We start from the raw sequence: 22,738 nt of genomic DNA, 5'->3' as shown, positions 1-22,738 counted from the left end.
CTCCTTTCTAGGTACCACTTACCAACAACTTACTATGTTTCATTCCATACTTCTCTCTAAGGTTCACTTTACCATATCAAACATTCAAACACACACAGACACATACACACACACAAACAAACACACACAGACACATACACACACACACAAACACACACACACAGTGGTGGCATCTGGGAGCAGGAGAGAAAGTGTCTGGCAGCTGGGAGAGGAGGAAGTGAGGTTTTCTTATTGTTTTATTTAAAAATAAAGAAATAATACATACTTCTTTGCATCTTGGTCAGCAATAGTTGTTACAGCTCCTCCTAACTTTTGCCATTTTAATGGATGTATAATGATATCTCCTTGGTACTTTAATTTGGATTATCCTGAATGTTAGTTAGTTTAAATATCTTTTGAATGTTTATCGTACCATAAGTTTGATCTTTTGAGAATTATTTCTTTGTATTCTTTGTCCATTTTTCACATGGGTTATTTATGTTTCCTGCATTTATTAAAGTATCTCTGCATATTATAGGTATTACTCCTTCATCTGTCTTCCTTGTTGTATTTTCCCTAACTTTCATGTCTAGTAATTATTTTGCAGTGTATTTTGCTGTGCACAAATGCTAAATTTTTACATAGTCAAATACATCTATAATTTCTTTGGTTGTTTCTTGGCTGTCTGTATTAGGGAAAATTATCTTCTCCACAGAGTAGTTTTTAACAGGGACTAAAACAAACAAAAACTAGTCCTTAGTAAATAATAAACTGTCATCAGTGTCCAAATTGAGCATTGTGACAATCAAGGTTTTATTGTACTGAAATGAGTTAACAAAGGAGATGTCCTAATGTCTTTCCCAAAAGAATTAAATACATTATTTGAAAAATCGAAAGTCCCATGCAGGTTGTATAATCTAGTGGCTACTGCATACAGCTTTGGAGTCAAACAGTTTGGATTTAAATCCTTGCTCTATCACTTACTAGCAGGATACTTTTCCCCAAAAGTATCTTTCTTAATCACTTGGAATATTATTTTTTTCTCAAGTATAAAATGGGATATTAATAAGACCTTACCTATAGGACAATGAAACATGTAATGTGTTCAGTATCTTATCTGCTATTTTATTATGCATATTCAGGGAGCACCACTCCTATCAACATCCCTCAAATAACAATGCATGTGGCTTTTAATTTCATCCAGGTTATATGAGCACAATGTAAAAGAAACCAATGTATTAGAACATGTTTAATTCAACAAATCAACCAATCAATATTTTTAACTGCCACTCTCTCCTCAATAAAATTAATTAATTGATAGCATATTTCATTTTCCAGGAGGAATTATCATTTTCTGAGCATGCAGAGGTTACATGATATTATGCTCAATACTTGGCAATTGATTAAAAAGCTTATCTTTCAGTTTCTATAGTTAATTAGGAGTCAAAAGAAGACAGACTAAATAATCAGAAAACCCAAACTAAGGAGGCTGCAAGTTGATTCATTGTTCTTATTCAAGGAAAGTGGGTGTTGTTGTTGTTGTTGTTGTTGTTTTGTATTAAACTGGAAAGCACTTCAAGGAAGTAGTTATTTCAGGTGAAATCAGTCAAAACGCAAATTGAAGCAAAACGCATAAGAACTGTCGAACTTGGTTCACTTTATGCTTTTTATTTTTTTTCTGGGATACATGTTGCTTCATAATAAAATAAAGCAAGTAAATCCCTCTTTTATTCTGGGCCTGATTTCTCATCTCTAAAATGAAAAATTGAACTAGATGAGCTGTAATTTCAAATTGTATGGCTAGCATAGTGGGACGAATTTGGCATTTCTTAGTTGTACCTGCCTGAAAGATATAGGTCATATGTCTGCCCGTAACACTGATGGACTACGGATAGGATATGAGGCTAACCAGATAGTAGAAGTGACTGACACACTAGAGCACAAAAATATAATGGTAACATTGAATGGAAATTATTACCACAAGAAATTATTCTTAGAAAGATTCATGAATAATTGGCTACCAATGATTTCTAAAGGTTTTTGAAACATGTTAGATATCTTTGCACAATATATAATCATGACTGGGGAGGTCATTTCTTTATGAAACTGTTATTACCTGATTTTTTTTTTTTTTTTTTTTTTTTGAGATGGAGTCTCGCGCGATCTCGGCTCACTGCAACCTCCACTTTCCGGGTTCAAGCGATTTTCCTGCCTCGGCCTCCGGTGTAGCTGGGACTATAGGTGCCCGCCACCACGCGCAGCTAATTTTTTTGTATTTTTAGTAGAGATGGGATTTCTCCGTGTTAGCCAGGATGGTTTCAATCTCCTGACTTTGTGATCCGACCACCTCGGCCTCCCAAAGTGCTGGGATTACAGGTGTCAGCCACCTCGCCCGGCCACCTGATTTTATCTATTAAAAAGAATACTGGCATTGTTTTAATTTGAAGCAATCTCACTGTATTTGATAAAGTGACAGTCAAGTACCAGTGTAACTGAATGTCCCAGATAGACAGAAAGACATAAGTGCCTACTAATATGTTTCTGTTTTTATTTCCTTGGCTGGTTATTTCCATATCTCTGAATAATATATTTATGTGACTACTTCTCAATTTTACACATTTTCCTTTGGTTTTCTCCCACAACAGATAAAGATATAGGTTGTGAACATCATCCTCTCTTATTCTCTCTTTCTAATTGGGTCCTATATTTGGTTTTTAATATATTTGCCAATTACCTTTGTAACATTAAATATTATATTTGTAGCCTTTTTCCTACTCTTTTTCCTTACTTTTCAGTTCTTCATTTCTGTACCTTTTCTTTAGTTCTTTTTAAAAAAGTGCTCTTTTAATAGTTCCCTGCAATGACCTCTCACTGAATATTACAGTCTTGTCTGTACCTACATTAACTTGTGATCTCTTGCCTTTGTAAAATCTATGTCCCTTCCCTTAACTTCCCTGAGTTTCTACTATTGTGGTTTTCTTTCTTGCTCCTACTTTTCTTTTTCCTCTCCTACTACTGTTTCTTTATGTTCAATTCTTGAACTTCTTCCTCTTCCTACATCCAACTCAAAGTTGTTTTCTATGACTCAGTTATTAGACCTCGACTCTTCTCTATATACTCTGGAAGCATTAATCTATTACTATGGTTTAAATTTTCACTTCTTTGTAGACATTTCAAACTGTATATCCCAAGACTATTTTCTCATCCTAACTCTTGTCTATTATCTCCTACATTCAAATAATTTCTAAGCTCCATGAGATCAGAAAAAATGAAAATTTTTAAATTCATTATTAATTTAAATTTAATCCACCATTAGAGCCTTTTCTGTTATTCTGGTAGAGTCATCTGCAAATGAGAAATATAGTACCTAACCTACCCATTATAACAAATTGTTCTTAGATTCAAATACTAAAAAATGGTGTGAAAGGGTTTTATAAATGGCAAATCATTATACAAATGTAAGACTTTATTACTACTATTACTGCCTTATGCCTTCATTTATATTACTCCTCTTTTTTCTTGCAATGGGTTTCTCCTTCTTCTCCAGTTGTCTTCTTCAAAGCTCAGTTTTCCCTCAAAACGCTGTAACACTTACTTTGCTCTCTATTTGTTGGGTTGATATTACTAGTGTGTTCTAATTCTTTCTAACCACTGTAACACTTAGAATATTGTTCTGCATGTAGAAGATGATTAACAACTAATTTGTTGACTGATTAACTTAAAAGTTTGGTAATAAGTTGAGAGTTTATGTTTGGAATTTTATCATATTTAGGAGAATTATCTATCTTTATTTCTATGTTTCATCTATCAATAAATATTCCTTGAGCAAATATTCTGTGTCAGGCACTGTTAAAATCAATGAAGATATAAAAATGCTTGCCTGTTACTTTCAAAGAAGTTAAAATTTTCACCTAGGGAATAAAAATTCTAGCAGCTTTTGTTTTAGTTGTCCTCTCTAAAGAAAGTAGCCTTCTCTGAAAATAGGAACACTCAAAATATTATACAAAACCAAGAAGATTTACATTACTTTCTCATCTATGTAATTCGCTCAGTTATTATTATGATTGTACATTGTATCTATCTTCTCCTAAAAAGTAAACTGCATGATGATAAAACTCTTTAATTTGTTTACTAATGTATTTGAAGTTCCCAAGAAAGTGGGCATTCAATATTTGTTGAAAAAGTGAGTGTGGCATTTGTTAGAGGACTACCAAAAAATGAATGAAAGAATTTCTCGGCAGTTGTATGAACACAGTTGGAGCTAGATAATATCAAATTTAAGTATGTTCGGTTCATAAATTTTTCATACCACAAAGGTGAAGTAATATTTCAGCTTGATTATAAAAGATAAGCAAGATTTTGACAGAGACAATGGAGAAGTTTATATTCAAAAATTAGCAACTAGTTAAAAGCAGAACCAGGCTGTGAAATTATATTATGAGATGCAATATTACAGCATGATGCCTAAGGATGAAACTAACTGAAGGAGAAAAGAGTTTACAGCCAAGAAGCCAGTCAAAGTGGATGGTGGGAGAAAGAGTTGGCAAGTGGCATGATAAGCATGATGGCAGGCTAAGGGAAATAAAAGCAACAGAAAATATTGTGATGCCTCTTCACAACAAGTTTTTTTTTAGAGAAATATTATTCATGTTCTTAGCCCACTTTTTAATGAGACTGTTTGTTTTTTTCCTTGTTGATTTGTTTGAATTTGTTGTAGATTCTGGATATTGTTCCTTTGTCAGATATATAGATTATCAAGAATCTTTCCCACTCTGTGGATCGTTTGTTTACTCTGCTAACTGTTCCTTTTGTCATGCAAAAGCTCTGTAGTTTAATTAAGTCCCAGCTATTTGTCTTTGTTTTTATTTCATTTGCTTTTGGGATCTTGTTCATGAAATCCTTGCCTAAGCCCAATGTCTAGAAGGGTATTTCCAATGTTGTCTTCTGGAATGTTTATAGTCTCACAAATAACCACTAAAAAACTTACTCATGTAACCAAACATCACCTGCTCCCCAATAACATACAGAAATAAAAAATAAAATAAAATAAAAAACAAACACTAAATTATAAAATAGGTGGGAGGAAGTTCTAGTTTGTCCTATGATATGATAACCTTTTGATGCGTTTTTAAATTGTATGCACTTTGCAAATAATTTTTTTCCTATTTTTTGACTGTGTTACTGTGTTGCTACTTTGCTGTGGACAAGCATAGAAACTCTTTCATCACCAACTGTGAGATTTGGTGTTTTCTTGTTGACCTCAAACTGTCAATAATGAATTCTAATCCCAAACTCTGTCTTTCATAGAAAATGTCTTATTTTCTAGACGTTACTCAAACTCTTTCCTATATGGAAAAAAATTCTACCACCCACTACCATTCTCTGAGCTATCAATCTGATTCCTCACTAAGGCGTTAAGTTTAATTTTGGTTACTCTTTCCATAATAACTATGGTTTAATCAAGGCTTCTAAAGATCTTGAACTCAAAATCTAAATGAATGAATTTTTAATGTTTGAATTTGGGGTGATGTGAAATGCTCTAGAATGTGACATTTCTAGTGCCTTTCCGAAATCGTAATACACAGAAGTTATTCCACATATATTTAAGGATAAAACAAGCCAACATTTTCTTTCAATTGTTTGGGATTCATAATGATACAGAAAAAATGACTGAACTGTGAATCAAGAGTGCTTTGAAAAGACATATTTCTGAGAGTGAAAACAAGATCTGTATAATAAAAAAAATCAAGAAATAGAAATAGATAATTTATACAGGAGTAAATAAATATAAAGGCAAAATCATGAAAAAATATTGACCATGGTTAGTAATCAGAGCAACCCCAAGATATCATTTTGCACCTAGTAATGTGACTATATATATATATAAATCTTATGTATATAAACTATATCAATACATAAAATACAATTTTTATATGTATTGTATATGTAAGATATATCTTACAACTGCTGAAGCTTCAGTGACAGCAGTACATTTATTCACTGCTGACTTCAGAAGGGGACCAATATAAACCAACTTGACCTTTCCCTGGGCCTATATGGGAATATGTAGGAAGAGTCATAAATGATAAAATAACATTTGACTCAACAATCCCACTCCTATAAATATAATAAAAAATTTTCAGAAGAAAATAAAAAGAAAAAACAAATTCCATGCATAAAGAACATGATTGCAATACTGTCTATAAGAGAAAATCTTTGGTATATATGTATAATGTATAAAATTATGTATACTTATAAATTAATGTATATATTTGTATAATGTATAAAACTAGAGGGGGGTTAGTAAGATCTGAAACAGATTAGTATGCATTCATTGAAATAATAATGATGGAGGCTAGGAAACTAGAGGGAAAGGTTTATACTATAAGGCTAAGAGAAATAAACAAGAAAAAATACTACAGGATTGCAACTAAACAGAAATCTTCATGTTTGTGGATAAAGAGTATGCGTTAAAATGCAAATTCAAAAATAATTGTGTTAGTGGGTGGAATTTGGGGTGACTACAAGATATTTTAAATGTATTTTCATTTTGTACATTGTATTTTTATTTTTAAAAGTTCTAATCCATTAATGTAGTTGTGAAAGTTTAGACTAATGGTGTAACATTGAGGGGCCTTGGCTCTTGTACAAACATTGATGATTGGACTACCATTCGGTACTTCTCACCCTTCAATGTCCATTAAGATTGTTCAGGGAGCTCGTTGAATGTGCATAGTGCTAGACTATATCTTCAGAGATTTTGACTTGGTAGGTCTGGGGTGGAGACCAGGGATCTGCATTTTTAATAAGAAATAATAAAAATTATATCCAAGTTCCCTTTCAACTATGACATTCTGTGCTTTCATGTGATTCTTAACACACCATAGATGTCTTGATTAATAGACAAATAAAGCCTTCTTTTTGATTTGCATTTTTCTACTTTGTTCCTCAGCCTGAAGCACCATGGATTCATAAGCTGCTTTAAAGAACAACTGAGCACTTGGTTTCACAGAATGGCCTTGCCACAGTAAGCACCAGCTACTCTCAAATGAGCATTTCTACCTCTGTGGAATTGAAATAAAAACAAGTCTTCCATGAGTATCAAGAGCTGCTTTTTTTGCATATAATTTACAGAAGTGATTTATAGACATGTTTTTTATTATTTATCAATGTCTCAATTATTCAGACCAAAATAATTTAGTGTTTTCCCTCATGTTCTGAAGCTTCAGTCTGGACACTATTTCTGAGTCTGAGTTCAAATGTACTCCCCTTCAAAACTCTTACCATATTTCATTAAATTTCTCCTTTACTTAGCATTCAAAATAAAAGTAAATAAAGAATGAAAGGGAGGAAGTAGATCTTCCACACCCTTAAGAGAAACAGAGAACTATACGTAGATATTAACCCCTGACAAAAATTTATTGTTTGGCCAAACTTTCATCATACTCCTGAACCATCTCCTAGGCTTATCTAGGCATTCCCTCTTGTAAAATCAGTTTTAGCAAAAAAGGTGCTAAATCAGTTTAGCAAGAGTCTTACACCCTTAATAACTGATCCTTCAATATATGATCAGGTTTCTTATCCTCCACCATCTTCCAGGTGATTTCTCATCACCCTGGAATCCTGTTAAGTCAGTATAGCCAGAATCCCCCCTTATCCCCGATGTCACTTCTCAGTAACTTTCCATCCACTGACTGGCACCCTCCTCTTTGGCTATAAATTACTATTTGCTCATGCTATATTCAGAGTTGAGCCCAGTCTCTCTCCTCCAGTGAAATACCCCATTCCCATGGTCCCTATACCTATCATGATAGCTCCCCTTTGAAGAAAGTCTGCTTACCATCTTCAATGAGTGTCAGTGAATATTTTTTCTTTAATACCTTACCTCCTCTACACACATACACATATAGAATTCTAAACTTAATTATTTACTTTTATTTCTTTTCTCCTTATTTTATTTACTTATTTACTGATAAACAGAAAATGTTCATGAGATAATAACACACATATCTCAATCATTTTACATATTTCTGTGAATATACTTGTCATATTATTTCCTGAGAGCAGGATACCGGTATGGAAGGAAAGAGAGAGAGAAATAGACAGAGAAAAGTATGGAGGTCTCCTTCACTTCACCCAGTCTGCTTTCTGCCTTTTGGTTATAATCTTGACTTCAGTTTTCTCTCAGAAATGACAACATTTCAGATCCAATTCTCAAAGAGGTGTTATTTTTCTAAGCCATTTAATAACTTTACATATGTCTATATGACATATACTTTAAAAAGTTATAAGAAAAGTTTAGAAACCATCTAATTAGCACTCAATACATGATTAAATGATTTGCTGAATATATGACAGTTCTTCAACACAATGGAATGCCTTGTGAATGTGAAAAAGAATAAGAAATCTATGTGGTGACCTGGAAAGTGCTTCAATATAAATTTAAGAGAAAAAAAAAATCAATGTGCAAAAGAGAGGATATCCTGTGTTATTTATAGTGTTTTTAAAAGAAGGGAAGAGATGACATATAATTGCATTTGCCTATATTTGCATAAAGAGACTCTGGTAGGATAAAAAATAAAAAATTAAAAGTGGTTACCCATAACGGAGGAGTGGTATTTGGAGCAATGACAGGTTAGAGAAACAGATGAAGTTTAGGACTAATACTAATATTCAGCCAGTACACATTAAATGAGCCATAATGGTTGATAAAATACTACAATATTTCTAAATCAGTTGCTAAACGGCAGCTACACTGTTCACCACCCCTTCCCCTCGACACCTTGAATGCTGCCCAGTCTTCTCTCTTGGAACATCAGGAATCCTCCAGGAATCAAAAGCAAGGACATAATTACAAGTATAAAAGACTTATTCAGTGAAACACTTGTGAAAGGTAAAAGGAGAGAGAGCCGAAGTAGGTAAGAAGAGACTGTAGACTGCCATGCAAGCTGGCATCCATGAAAGGAGAAAGGAAACAAAAGAGCCTCAGCTGTATTGCAGCTTGGGGAAAATCTCAGCCAGGCCAATGGGGAGCCCAGAGCAAAGACTGCCCTTTAGAGGAATCTGTGTTGGGCAGAAATACCCAGACCTTAGTACTCTCACAGTGTTTATCATTGTCTGGGAGAAGCCCAGTGGGAGTGTAGCTGCAGCTTGAATATTGGTGAATCTCAAATGAGCAGAGGTTGTCAGCTGACGCTACTCCTCAGAAAAAATCTCCCCTGAAGTGAGATCTGAGCGGCAATTTCCCTTGACCATCACAGCACAAATCCATTTCCTTATCCATATTCATTCCTCAAAAGTTCTATGGGCTTCTCCTTATTAGGGAAAACTTAAAAGAGGAAGGGTAGAGGAAAAACTACAGTCCTTATCCTTCCAGTTGATGTTAGGGCCACAAATGGTCCCGTCTGGTCTCCTACATTGTTCATCTTAAGTTCCTCTCATTCTCCTATGTGTCTTATCTGGTGTTATAATCTGAAATTTCATTTCTGAAGGGTCTGAACCCTTAGTAATTGTAATCTTCTCAGGCTCCATTCACAGTTAAAATTGGGCAAGGGATTCAAAGAGAAGCCCAAATGGATCATGTAGCTTCCACCAATATCTTTTCCTTTCCACATTGCAAAAAGCAACTGTACCTCCCCTCTGCTTATCAGATTGAATTACCCTTCTCAAAATGGTGATTCTTTTCAACATCTGATTTCTGGGTATAAGGAGTCCAAAGGTCCCTAGCAACAACTGTAACTTGTCCTTCAATGGGACGCTTGTATGTCCCTTGGCAAGCTTTATGTCCCCCTTTTGGGATAAGGACTTATAACTCTGTGGAGCCCAGAGCTGCTGTGACAAGAAGCACATGGGCTCCCAGTGAGTCATTTTGAGAGTCGTGGCAAGTAGATCCACTCTTGATTCTATCCCTGTTGGCATATGTGTTTTTCCTATTGAGGATAAAACATCATATGGAAATATCTGTTTTAATTCTTATACTGCATCTTACGAACAGCACTCCATCTTGCAGAGCATTGCATCTGACCTAATACTTCACCACTGTGACTTCAGTAGGCCATTCAAGCTCTCGATGAAGTCGGCTGCTTCTGAATGGTGTAGTATGTAGTACGACCATGTACTTCAAGGTCATGGGCCCACTGCCATACCTCCTTTACAGTTTAATACCCTGGTCAGATGCTATGCTTCCTCAAGGCTACCCCTGAGTTTGGCTGTAATGCAAGTGCTGTTCATTTTCAGCTAGAACCCACATACTCAGGTGAAATATTTATAAACCAAGCTCAGGCATTTTTTCCTCCTTCGGATGGCCATAGGTGCAAGCTGAAGAAAGATGCTGGAGCCAGCACAGTAGATGATATGGAGGTCTGTGGTACCTTCTCATGAAGCTTACTTATACCCTCTGGTCCTACTCAGACATGATCCCAGAGTGACCGTATTCCACTTTTGGGTATTTTTACAGCAGCACTGCACTCCTGGTACCAATTTACTGTATTAGTCTGTTCTCACATTGCTAATAAAGACATATCTGAGACTGGGTAATTTATATTAAGGAAAGAGGTTTAATGGACTCACAGTTTCACATGTCCAGGGAAACCTCACAATCATGGCCAAAGACTAAGGAAGAACAAATACAGGTCTTACATGGTGACAAGCAAGAGAGCTTGTGCAGGGGAACTCCCATTTATAAAACCAGCAGATCTCATGAGACTTATTCACTATCACAAGAACAGCATGAGAAGGACCTGCCCCATAATTCAATCACCTTCCACCGGGTCCTTCACATGACATGTGGGAATTATGGGAGCTACAATTCAAGATGAGATTTGGGTGGGGACACAACCAAACCATATCAACAAATAATGAGCACAGTGTCTGATAGGTAGTTTTTCAATCCTCATTCTCCCCCCACCCTCCACTCTCAAGTAGTCCCCAATGTCTGTTGTTGCCTTCTTTGGGTCCAAATATACTTGATGTTTATCTCCCACTCATAAGTGAGAACATGCAGGATTTAGTTTTGCATTTTCGTTTAACTCACTTATAATAATGGCCTCCAGCACTACCATCTTGCTGCAAAGAACATGATCTCTTTCTTTTGTATGGCTGTGTAGTGTTCCATGGTGTATATTACCACATATTTTATATCCAACCTACAGCTGATGGACATTTAGGTTAATTTCATATCTTTGCTAGTGTGAATAGTGCTGTGATTAATATAGGCATGCATGTGTATTTATGGTAGAATGTTTTATATTCCTATGGGTATATACCCAATAATTGGAATGCTGATTTGAAAGGTAGTTCTGTTTTGAGTTATTTGAGAAATCACAATACTTTCCACAAAGGCTGAACAAATTTACACTCCCACAAGTAGTGTAAAATGATTCCTTTTCTCTGCAACCTCGCCAGCATCTGTTATTTATTGACTTTTTAATGATGGCTATTCTGGCTGGTGTGAGATGTTATCTCTTTGTGGTTGTAATTTGCATTACTCTAATGATTAGTGCTATCGATCATTTATTCATATTTTTGTCAGCTGCATGTATGTCTTCTTTAAAGAAATGTCTGCTCAAGTCTTTTGCCCACTTTTTAATGGGACTGTTTGTTTTTGCTTGTAAATTTAAGTTCCTTATAGATTCTGGATGTTAGACTTTTGTTGGATGCATAGTTTGCAAATATTTTTTCCGGTTCTGCAGGTTGTGTGTTTACTCTGTTGACAATGTCTTTTGCTGTGCAAAAGCTCCTTAATTAGGTTACATCTGTCAATTTCTGTTTTGGTTGCAATTGCTCTGATATCTTCATCGGTGAAATCTTTGACCGTTCCTATATTCAAAATTGCATTTACTCGGTTTTCTTTCAGAATTTTTGTACTTTTACATTTTACATGTAAATCTTTAATACATCTTGACTTGATTTTTGTATATGGCGTAGGAAGGAGTTCAGTTTCAATCTTCTACTTGTGGCTAGCCAGTTATCTGAGAACAATTTATTGAATAGGGAGTCCTTTTCCCGCTGCTTGTTCTCGTCAACTTTGACAAAGATCAAATGATTGTGGGTGTGTAGGATTATTTCTGGACTCTCAGTTCTGTTCATTGGTCTATTCTTCTGTTTTTATACCAGTACCATGCTGTTTTGGTTACTTAGCCTTGCATGATAGTTTCAAGTCAGGTAATATGATACCTCCAGATTTGTTCTTTTTGTTCAGGATTCCCTTGGCTATTTGAGCTGTTTTTTGGTTCCACATGAATTTTAAAATAGTTCTTTTTTTAATTCTCTGAAGAATGTAATAGGTACTTTGATAGGAATAGCATTAAATCTGTAAATGGCTTTGAGCACTATGGACATTTTAACAATATTGATTCTTCTTATTCATGAATATGAAAAGTTTCTCCATTTGTTTGTGTAATCTCTGATTTCTTTGAGTTGTATTTTGTAATTCTCATTTTACAGATCTTTTCCCTACCTGGTCAGTTGTATTCCTAGGTGTTTTATTCTTTTTATGCCTATTGTGAATGAGAATGCATTCTTGATTTGGTTCTTAGTTTGGATGTTGTTTGCATGTAGGAATGCTACCGATGTTTCTACACTGATTTTTTTCTCTTCAAATATCTTCTTTTTAATGACTTAAACACCAGCGTGGAGACTTACGATTTAAACAGTCTTGTTTCTTTTCTCTGTGCTTTGGAAGGGGTAGGGACTACATTTCCCACCTTGTCTGAGTGAAGTTAAAACCTTGTCTTGTAAATAAATAAATAATTCCCTAACTAACACCACAAAATCCAAACGAGACCTAATTTCCCTCAAGGGGCAGGACGTTTCCAGGTACCCACTGTGGCTGCTCCTCTTGAGGGCCTGGCCATGCCTGCCGTGAAGAGGATGCCGCTAGAACGGCTTCCCTTCCCCTACTTGCTGCTCTCCAGAGGGGCCGAGAATCTGCTTCCGCCTGGCGGGGCTGATAGCGTCTCGCTCTTGAGAAAAATCTTGCTGGGGCAGGTCCTCTGGCAGCACCAGCACTTTACCCTGAGTGATGGGAAACTCAGACTTTGTACAAAACTGCGCTGGCACTCACCGTCTTAGGTAGCGGATTTATAGAGTGAATACTATGCTTGGGCCTTTTTCATGAAGACTTGGATCCCAGTTCTTGGAGAAGCTGAAGAAAACGGCTTGGGCCACCAGTGGATATGCTCACAATGAAATGAGAGGCCGTGTAAGGTTTGCAAGGCGGAGTGGCCTGTAGTTTTAACTCGGAAACTGTGGCGATGCAAACCCAAACCAACTGTGCTACTTCTTGCTGGGTGGCAAACTGTTGTCAGGCTTTATTGTCACTCCTTTGGTGCTTGACCTGATTATTTTGAATCCTGAAACGTTGCTGAGTTATTTATCCAATCAAAAAGGCTTTGGACAGAGACTATGGGGATTTCTAGTTATAAAATCATATCTTCTGCAAACATAAATAATTTATTCTTCTTTTTCTTTTTGGATGCCTTTTATTTATTGTCCTTGGCTGGCTGCTCTTACCAGGACTTCTAGTATTATGTTGAGCTTCTTATATATTCTGGTTATTAATCCCTTGTCAGATGAGTAGTTTGCAAGTATTTTCTCCCATTCTGTAGGTTTTCCCATTACTATGTTGTTTGCTTCCTTTGCTGTGCAGGAGCTTTTTAATATGATGTGATTCTCTTCAATTTCCTTCATCAGTGTCCTAGAGTTTTCATTATAGAGATCTTTTACTTTCTGGTTAATTCCTAGGTATTTAATTTTATGTGTGGCTATTGCAAGTGGGGTTACATTTTTATTTCTTTTTCAGCTTGTTGTTTGTTGGCATATAGAACTGCTAGTGATTTATGTATGTTGATTTTGTATCCTGCAATTTTAGTGAACGTATCACTTTCTAGTAATTTTTTTTTTTGTGAAGTCTTTTTAGGTTTCTCCACATTAAAAAAATATATCATCTGCAAACAAGGATGATTTGACTTTTTCCTTTCCAATTTGGATATCCTTTATTTCTTACTCATGTCTAATTGTTCTGGCAATGACTTACAGTACTATGTTAAATAACAGTAGTAAAAGTGGGTGTCCTTGTGGTTTTCCAGATCTTAGAGGAAATCCTTCCACTTGTTTTCCATTCATGACACTAGATGTGGGTCTGTCATACATGGCCTTTATTATGTTGAGATATATTCCTTCTATATCCAGTTTTTTGATGGTTTTTGTCATGAAGGGATGTTGAATTTGATTAAATGCTTTATTCAATATCCATTTAAATGATCATATGTTTTTGTTCTTTATTCTCCTGGTGTGATTTATCACATTGATTGATTTGCATATGTGAAACCATCCTTGCATCCCAGTGATAAATCCTATTTCTTCATGATGAATGAACTTGTTAACATATTATTGAATTTGGTTTGCTGGTATTGTGTTCAAGATATTTACAACAGTATTCGTTAGACATATTGCCCTCTAGATTTGTGTGTGTGCGTGCGTGTCTTTGTATGGCTTTGGTTTCAGATTAATAGTGGCCTCATAGAATGAATTTGGGAGTATCCCTTTGTCCTCTGCTTTTTTGTAATAGGTTGAGTGGGGTCAGTATTAATTCTTTGTTTGGTAGAATTCAGCAGTGAAGCCATTGGGCCCCAGGCTTTTCTTTACAGAGAGACTTTTTGTTATGGTTTCTATTTCATTACCTGTTATTGGTATATTCAGGTTTTGAATTTCTTTCCGGTTCAATCTTGGTAGGTTGTGTGTGTCTAGGAATTTTTCCAATTTCTTCAGATTTTCCAATTTATTGGCATATTGTTGCACATAGTGGCCACTAATGCTTCATTGAATTTCTGCAGTGGCAGTTGAAATGTCTCCTTTTTCATCTCTGGTTTTATTTATTTGACTCTTCTCTCTTTTTTCTTAGTTAGCTTAAAGTTTTTTAAATTTTGTTTAACTTTAAAAAAAAAACCTTTTAGTTTCATTGATGTTTTGTATTTTTTTATTTCAAATTCATTTATTTTTTCTCTAATCTTTTTTATTTCTTTTCTTCTATTTTAGTTTTGATTTGCTCTTGCTTTCCTAGTTCTTTAAGATGCACCATTAAATATTTTTATTTGAAAATTTTCTTCTTTTTTCATGTAGGCAATTATAGCTATACCCTTATGTCTTGTACTGCTTTTGCAGTATCCCCTAGGTTTTGGTATGTGGTGTTTCCATTATCATTTTTTTTTTCGAGCAATTTTTCTTCTTAAGTTTTTTCTTGTCTTCTTAAGTTTTTTCATTGACCTACTAGTCTTTCAGGATCATATTGTTTAATTTTCATATGTTTGTTTACTTTCCAAAATTCCTCTTGTAATTGATTTTTAGCTTTCTTCCACTGTGGTCAGCAAAGATCAGAGAAGATGCTTGATGTTATTGTAATGTGTTTTAATATTTTAAGACTTGCTCTGTAGCTTAACATATTGTATACCTTTGATAATAATCTATATGCTAAGAAAAAAATGTGTATTCTGCAGCTGTTGGTTAAAATGCTCTTTAAATATTTATTTGATCCATTTGGTCAAGAGGACAGATCAACTCTGATGTTTCTTGTTGATTTTCTGTCTGGAATATGTGTCCAGTGCTAAAAGTGGGGTGTTGAAGTCTCCAGTTATTATTGTATTGGGGCCTATATCTTTAGCTTTAATAATATTTGCTCCATATTTCTGATTGCTGTAGTGTTGGGTGCATATATATTTAAAATTGTTATACCCTCTTCCTGAATTGACCCCTTTATCATTAGTGACATTTTTGTCTATCCTTATAGTTTCTGTCTTGAAATCTATTTTCTCTGATATTAATATAGCTATTCCTGTTCTTTTCTGTTTTCCATTGGCATAAAATAGCTTTTTCAATTCCTTTATTTTTAGTTTATGTGTGTCTTTATAGGTAAAGTGTTCTTGTGGGCAACAGATTAATGAGTTTTGTATTTTTATCCATTCAGCACTCTATATCTTTTGATTGGAGAGTTCAGACAATTACATTAAATGTTATTATTGACAAGTAAGGACTTACTGTTGACTTTTTTTTCTTTGTTTTCTGGTTGTTTTGTGGTCCTGTCTTCCATCTTTTTATTTCTTTTTTTATTTCCTTTAGTGAAGGTGATTTTCTCTGGTGATATGATTTAGTTTCTTGCTTTTTATTATTTCTGTATTTATTGTATGTTTTCTGGTTTTAGGGTACCTTGAAGTTTGTAAATACTATCTTAAAATCCATTATTTTAACCTGTTAACAGCTTAACACTGTTTGCATAAACAAACCAACAAACAACCACAAAGAAAACTAATTAAAACACTGCACCTTAAAATCATCCTCCTGCTTTTCATCTTTTTGTTGTTTCTATTTGTATCTTATTGTACTATGTCTTGAAAAGCTGTAGTTATTATTTTTGATTGGTTAATTATTTAGTGTTTCTACTTTGGACAAAAGTAATTAACACACCACAATTACAGTGTTATAATGTCCTGTGATATTTTGTGTACGTACTATTACCAGTGAGATTTGTATCTTCAGGTAATTACTTATTGCTCATTAATGTCCTGTTCTTTCTACTTAAAGTTCTCACATTACAAGTAGGACAGCTCTGGTGTTTAAGAAATCTCTCAGCTTTTGTTTGCCTGAAAAAGTCTTTATTTCACCTTCAGGTTTGAAGAATAGTTTTGCCAGATGTACTATTCTAGGGTCTTTTTTTTTCTTCAGCAATTTAAATATGTCATGCCACTCTCTCCTGACCTGTAAGGCTTCCACTGAAAAGTCTTCCACTAGACATTTTGGAGATCCATTGGATGCTATTTGTCTCTTTTCTCTTGCTGATTTTATGATTTTTTTCTTCATTCCTGATCTCTGTAAGTTTGATTATTAAATGCCTTGAAGTAGTCTTTGGTTAAATTGGCTTAGTGTTCTATAACTTTCTTGTAGTTGGATATCAATATTTTCCTCTAGATTTTGGAAGTTCTGTGTTCTTATCTCTTGGAATACACTTTCTACACCTATCTTTTTCTCTACCTCCCCTTCAAAGCCAATAATTTTTAACTTTGCTCTTTCAAGGATGTTTTCTAGATTCTATATGTGTGCCTCAATGTTTTTTTTTTTTCTCTTTTGTCTCCTCTGGCTGTGTATTTTCAAATAGCCTTTCTTCCAGCTCACTGTTTCTTTCTTCTACTTGATCAATTATGTTATTAAGAGACTCTGATGCATTTTTCATTATGTCGATTTCAATTTTCAGCTCCAGCATTTCTGCTTGATTCTCTTTAATTATTTCAATCTTTGTTAAATTCATCTGATAGAATTATTAATTCTTTTGTTATCTTGAATTTCTTTGCATTTCCTTAAAACAGCTATTTTAAATTCCCTTCATAAGTGAAGGAGAAATAAAATCCTTTACAGACAAGCAAATGCTGAGAGATTTTGCTACCACTAAACTTTTTGTTTCATTGATTTGTTGTATTCTTTTTCAGTCTCTGTTTCATTTAGTTCTGCTCTGATTTGGTTATTTCTCATCTTCTACTAATTTGGGGTTTGGTTTCTTCTCACTTCTCTAGTTCTTTGAGGTGTGCCATTAGATTGTTAATTTGTAATCTTTCTACTTTTTTGATGTAGGCATTTAATGCTATAAACTTCCCTTTTAGCACTGCATCTGCTTTATCCCAAAGGTTTTGGTATGTTGTGTTTTCATTTTTATATTTTACCTTTTTTTACTTTTCTTCTTATTTTCTTGAATGACTCAGTGGTCATTCAGGAGCTTGTTGTTTACTTTTCATGTATTTGTATATTTTCCAATGTTTCTCTTGAAACTAACTTCTGGTTTTATTCAACTTTGATCTGAGAAGACACATGATTTGATTTCATTTTTAAAAACTTTGTTGATGCTCTTTTGTGTCCTAGCTTATGGTCTATCTTGGAGAATGTTCCAAGCATGGGTCTTCATAAAAGGCCAATAACACAATAAACTATAAGCATAAGACATGAAAAGATCACCTACAAAAATAAAATGTAAACATCCCTATAATGAGTAAGCATGTTACCTATGGGAAGAACAAATTAAAATAACAGCAAGACGCAATTTTAAAAATTATTATTTTAATAAAAATCTTAAGTTTGGCAACAGAACCCATTGGTAAGGCTGTGGAAAAGTAGGCACTCTCATACATTGCTGGTGGGCATATAAATTGGCATAACCCCCAAAAAGGGCAATTTGTCATCATACGTTCAAATTACACATGCATTTTTTTTTCTTTGGTCCAGCAAAGCTACTTCTGAGATTTTTTCTACAGATATATTCACAGGAAAAATAATAATAGGGACCATTTATTCGTTAAAATGTTATCAGAAGAGGTCATAAGCAATTCAAATAACCACCAATAGCCTATTTGCTTAATATTTATGGTACACTAAAGTCAATGGAATGCAATGCACTTATAAATAAGAATGAGAAAACTGTTAACATGAAAAAATTAAAGTGCATAGCAATGTGTATAATTTGATAGTTTTATATCATAAATATAAGGGATCTAGGAATTTGTATTTACAGGTACCTCTATTTGTAAACCAAACTCTAGAAAGAATATACAGGAATCTAATTAGTGTGATTCTATTAATACAAGCTCTGCAGCGAAACATAAACAATAGGCTGAATATATCATATGTATGTGTACATTATTTATATGAATATAATATATGTGATTTATGTATAATTTATATTTATGATTGCTATATATGATATATGAGATTTATATAGAGAGAAACAGAGAGATATTCAGAGAAATTATGATGAGAAATTGGTACACCTGATTATGGAGGCTAAAAATTCCATGATCTGCTGTTTACAAACTACAGACCAAGTCTAAAATCCTCAGAACTAGGGAAGCTAATGATGAAAATCTCAGTTCAAAGTCAGGAGAAGATGAGATGTCCCCGCTCAAAAGGTAAGGCAGAAAGCAAATGGACCAATTCCTTTTTCCTTTGCGCTTTGTACTATTTAATTTCTAAACTGATTGGTTGATGCCCATCCACATTTGGGAGAAAACATTACTGAATTCACCCATTTAAATGCTAATCTCATCCAGAAAAACCCTCAGAAGCACACTCAGAACCACATCCTGGAACGCACTCAAGTTGATACATATAACTATCACAAGTCTACTTTTTGTCATCTTGGCACCCCTACCCATATTCATGAACCATAATCTCCAAATAAATGTCGTAATTCTTCCTAATATAAAACAACCATCTTGTGTACAACCAAAAATACGCTAACTCGTTCTCCAGAAAGGCGATTTTTACTCTTCCTCTTCATGTAAAATTAATAATACTTGAACCCTATGATATAAAATGAATACCTCTTAATGTTATATGGTGAGACAATAAGAGTGTAAGGAAATAAGAATACATAGATATATACACATGCAAATGTATTCATAGTAAAATAAGCAGGAAAGATTTGTTACAATTAAAGTTTCCTTTTAAGTAACTGGTTGTGTGGTCATTGTTGATATTCATATTTTTTTTAAACTACCCATTCTGTATTTGCTTTCCCTTCATCAAACACCTCAGATAATTAATCAAGTAGCATATCAAAAAGCTTATCCACCACGATCAAGTTGGCTTCATCCCTGGGATGCAAGGCTGGATCAACATATGCAAATCAATAAACATAATCCAGCATATAAACAGAACCAAAGACAAAAACCACATGATTATCTCAATAGATGCAGAAAAGACCTTTGACAAATTCAACAGCCCTTCATGCTAAAAACTCTCAATAAATTCAGTATTGATGGAATGTATCTCAAAATAATAAGAGCTATTTATGACAAATCCACAGCCAATATCATACTGAATGGGCAAAAATTGGAAGCATTCCCTTTGAAAACTGGCACAAGAGAGAGATGCCCTCTCTACCACGTCTATTCAACATAGTGTTGGAAGTTCTGGCCAGGGCAATCAGGCAAGAGAAAGAAATCAAGAGTATTCAATTAGGGAAAGAGGGAGTCAAATTGTCCCTGTTTGCAGATGACATGATTGTATATTTAGAAAACCCCATCATCTCAGCCCAAAATGTCCTTAAGCTGATAAGCAACTTCAGCAAAGTCTCAGGATACAAAATTAATGTGCAAAAATCACAAGCATTCTTATACACCAATATCAGACAGAAAGCCAAATCATGAATGAACTCCCATTCACAATTGCTTCAAAGAGAATAAAATACCTAGGAATCCAACTTACAAGGGATATAAAGGACCTCTTCAAGGAGAACTACAAACCACTGCTCAGTGAAATAAAAGAGGACACAAACAAATGGAAGAACATACTATCATGAAAATGACCATACTGCCCAAGATAATTTATAGATTCACTGCCATCCACATTAAGTTACCAATGACTTTTTCACATAATTGGAAAAAAACTGCTTTAAAGTTCATATGGAACCAAAAAAGAACCCGCATTGCCAAGACAATCCTAAGTCAAAAGAACAAAGCTGGAGGCATCACGCTACCTGACTTCAAACTATACTACAAGGCTACAGTAACCAAAACAGCATGGTACTGGTACCAAAACAGAGATATAGACCAATGGAACAGAACAGAGCCCTCAGAAATAATACCACACATCTACAGCCATCTGATCTTTGACAAACCTCAGAAAAACAAGAAATGGGGAAAGGATTCCCTATTTAATAAATGGTGTTGGGAAAATTGGCTAGCCATAAGTAGAAAGCTGAAACTGGATCCTTTCCTTACTCCTTATACGAAAATTAATTCAAAATGGATTAGAGACTTAAATGTTAGACCTAATACCATAAAAACCCTAGAGGAATACCTAGGTAATACCATTCAGGACATAGGCATGGACAAGGACTTCATGTCTAAAACACCAAAAGCAATGGTAACAAAAGCCAAAATTGACAAATGGGATCTCATTAAACTAAAGAGTTTCTGCACAGCAAATGAACCTACCATCAGAGTGAACAGGCAACCTACAGAATGGGAGAAAATTTTTGCAATCTACTCATCTGACAAAGGGCTAATATCCAGAACCTACAAAGAACTCAAACTAATTTACAAGAAAAAAACAACCCCATCAAAAAGTGGGCAAAGGATATGAACAGACACTTCTCAAAAGAAGACATTTGAAACAGAGACATGAAAAAATGAAAAAATGAAACAACAGACACATGAAAAAATGCTCATCATCACTCGTCATCAGAGAAATGCAAATCAAAACCACAATGAGATACCATCTCACACCAGTTAGAATGGCAATCATTAAAAAGGCAGGAAACAACAGGTGCTGGAGAGGATGTGGAGAAATAGGAACACTTTTACACTGTTGGTGGGATTGTAAACTAGTTCAACCATTGTGGAAAGAAGTTTGGCGATTCCTCAAGGCTCTAGAACTAGAAATACCATTTGACCCAGCCATCCCACTACTGGGTATATACCCAAGGGATTATAAGTCCTGCTGCTGTAAAGACACATGCACACGTATGTTTACTGCGGCACTATTCACAATAGCAAAGACTTGGAATCAACCCAAATGTCCATCAGTGACAGACTGGATTAAGAAAATGTGGCACATATACAACCATGGAATAGTATACAGCCATAAAAAAGGATGAGTTCATGTCCTTTGCAGAGACATGGATGCAGCTGGAAACCATCATTCTCAGCAAATTATTGCAAGAACAGAAAATCAAACACCACATGTTCTCACTCATAGGTGGGAATTGAACAATGAGATCACTTGGACACAGGAAGGAGAATATCACACACCGGGTCCTATTGTGGGGAGGGGATAGTGGGGAGGAATAGCATTAGGATACATACCTAATGTAAATGATGAGTTAATGGGTGCAGCACAGCAACGTGGCACATGTGTACATATGTAACAAACCTGCACGTTTTCACTTGTACTCTAGAACTTAAAGTGTAACAAAAAAAAAAAAGAAAGAAAAAAATTGACAAATGGGATCTTATTAAACTAAAGAGCTTCTGCACAGCAAAAGAAACACTTTTACACTGTTGGTGGGACTATAAACTAGTTCTACCATTGTTCAACAGTGTGGCAATTCCTCAAGGATCTAGAACTAGAAATGCCATTTGACCCAGCCATCCCATTACTGGGTATATACCCAAAGGATTATAAATTGTGCTGCTATTAAGACCCATGCACATGTATGTTACTTGTGGCACTATTCACAATAACAAAGACTTGGAACTAACCCAAATGTCAATCAATGATAGACTGGATTAAGAAAATGTGGCATATATACACCATGGAATACTATGCAGTCATAAAAAGGATGAGTTCATGTCCTTTGTAGGGACATGGATGCAGCTGGAAACCATCATTCTCAGCAAACTATCACAAGAACCGAAAGCAAAACACCGCATGTTCTCACTCATAGGTGGCAATTGAACAATGAGATCACTTAGACACAGGAAGGGGAATATGGCACATTGGTGCCTGTCGTGGGGTGGGGGGAGTGGGGAGGGATAGCATTAGGAGATATACCTAATATAAATGATGAGTTAATGGGTGCAGCACACCAACATGGCACATGTATACATATGTAGCAAAGAATACATGTATCCTAGAACTTAAAGTATATATTTAAAAAAAGCACATTCAGATAGGAAGAGAGGTAGTCAAACTATCCCTCTTGGCAGATGACATGATTCTGTATCTAGAAAACATTGTAGTCTCAGCCCAAAAGCTCCTTAAGTTGACAAATAACTTCAGT

The 22,738-nt window shown here is 34.9% G+C and overlaps 1 protein-coding gene across 2 annotated transcripts in view; it reads left to right on the top strand.

Moving 5' to 3' along the window:
* Window positions 1–7,078, top strand: part of CYLC1 (cylicin 1) — a 42,049-nt gene extending 34,971 nt beyond the window's left edge. For both annotated transcript variants that reach the window (XM_037989456.2, XM_037989455.2), the window contains one exon: window positions 6,932–7,078. In XM_037989456.2, the coding sequence (XP_037845384.1) occupies window positions 6,932–6,964 (33 nt within the window). In that variant the 3' untranslated portion in view covers window positions 6,965–7,078. The remainder of the gene's footprint in view (window positions 1–6,931) is intronic.
* The last annotated feature ends 15,660 nt before the right edge of the window (window positions 7,079–22,738 follow it).

Source organism: Chlorocebus sabaeus, chromosome X, assembly GCF_047675955.1.
Source record: "Chlorocebus sabaeus isolate Y175 chromosome X, mChlSab1.0.hap1, whole genome shotgun sequence".
NCBI classification, from domain to species: domain Eukaryota; kingdom Metazoa; phylum Chordata; class Mammalia; order Primates; family Cercopithecidae; genus Chlorocebus; species Chlorocebus sabaeus.
The sequence above is the reverse complement of the archived record's forward strand: the minus strand, read 5'-3'. Positions and strand labels throughout refer to the sequence as shown.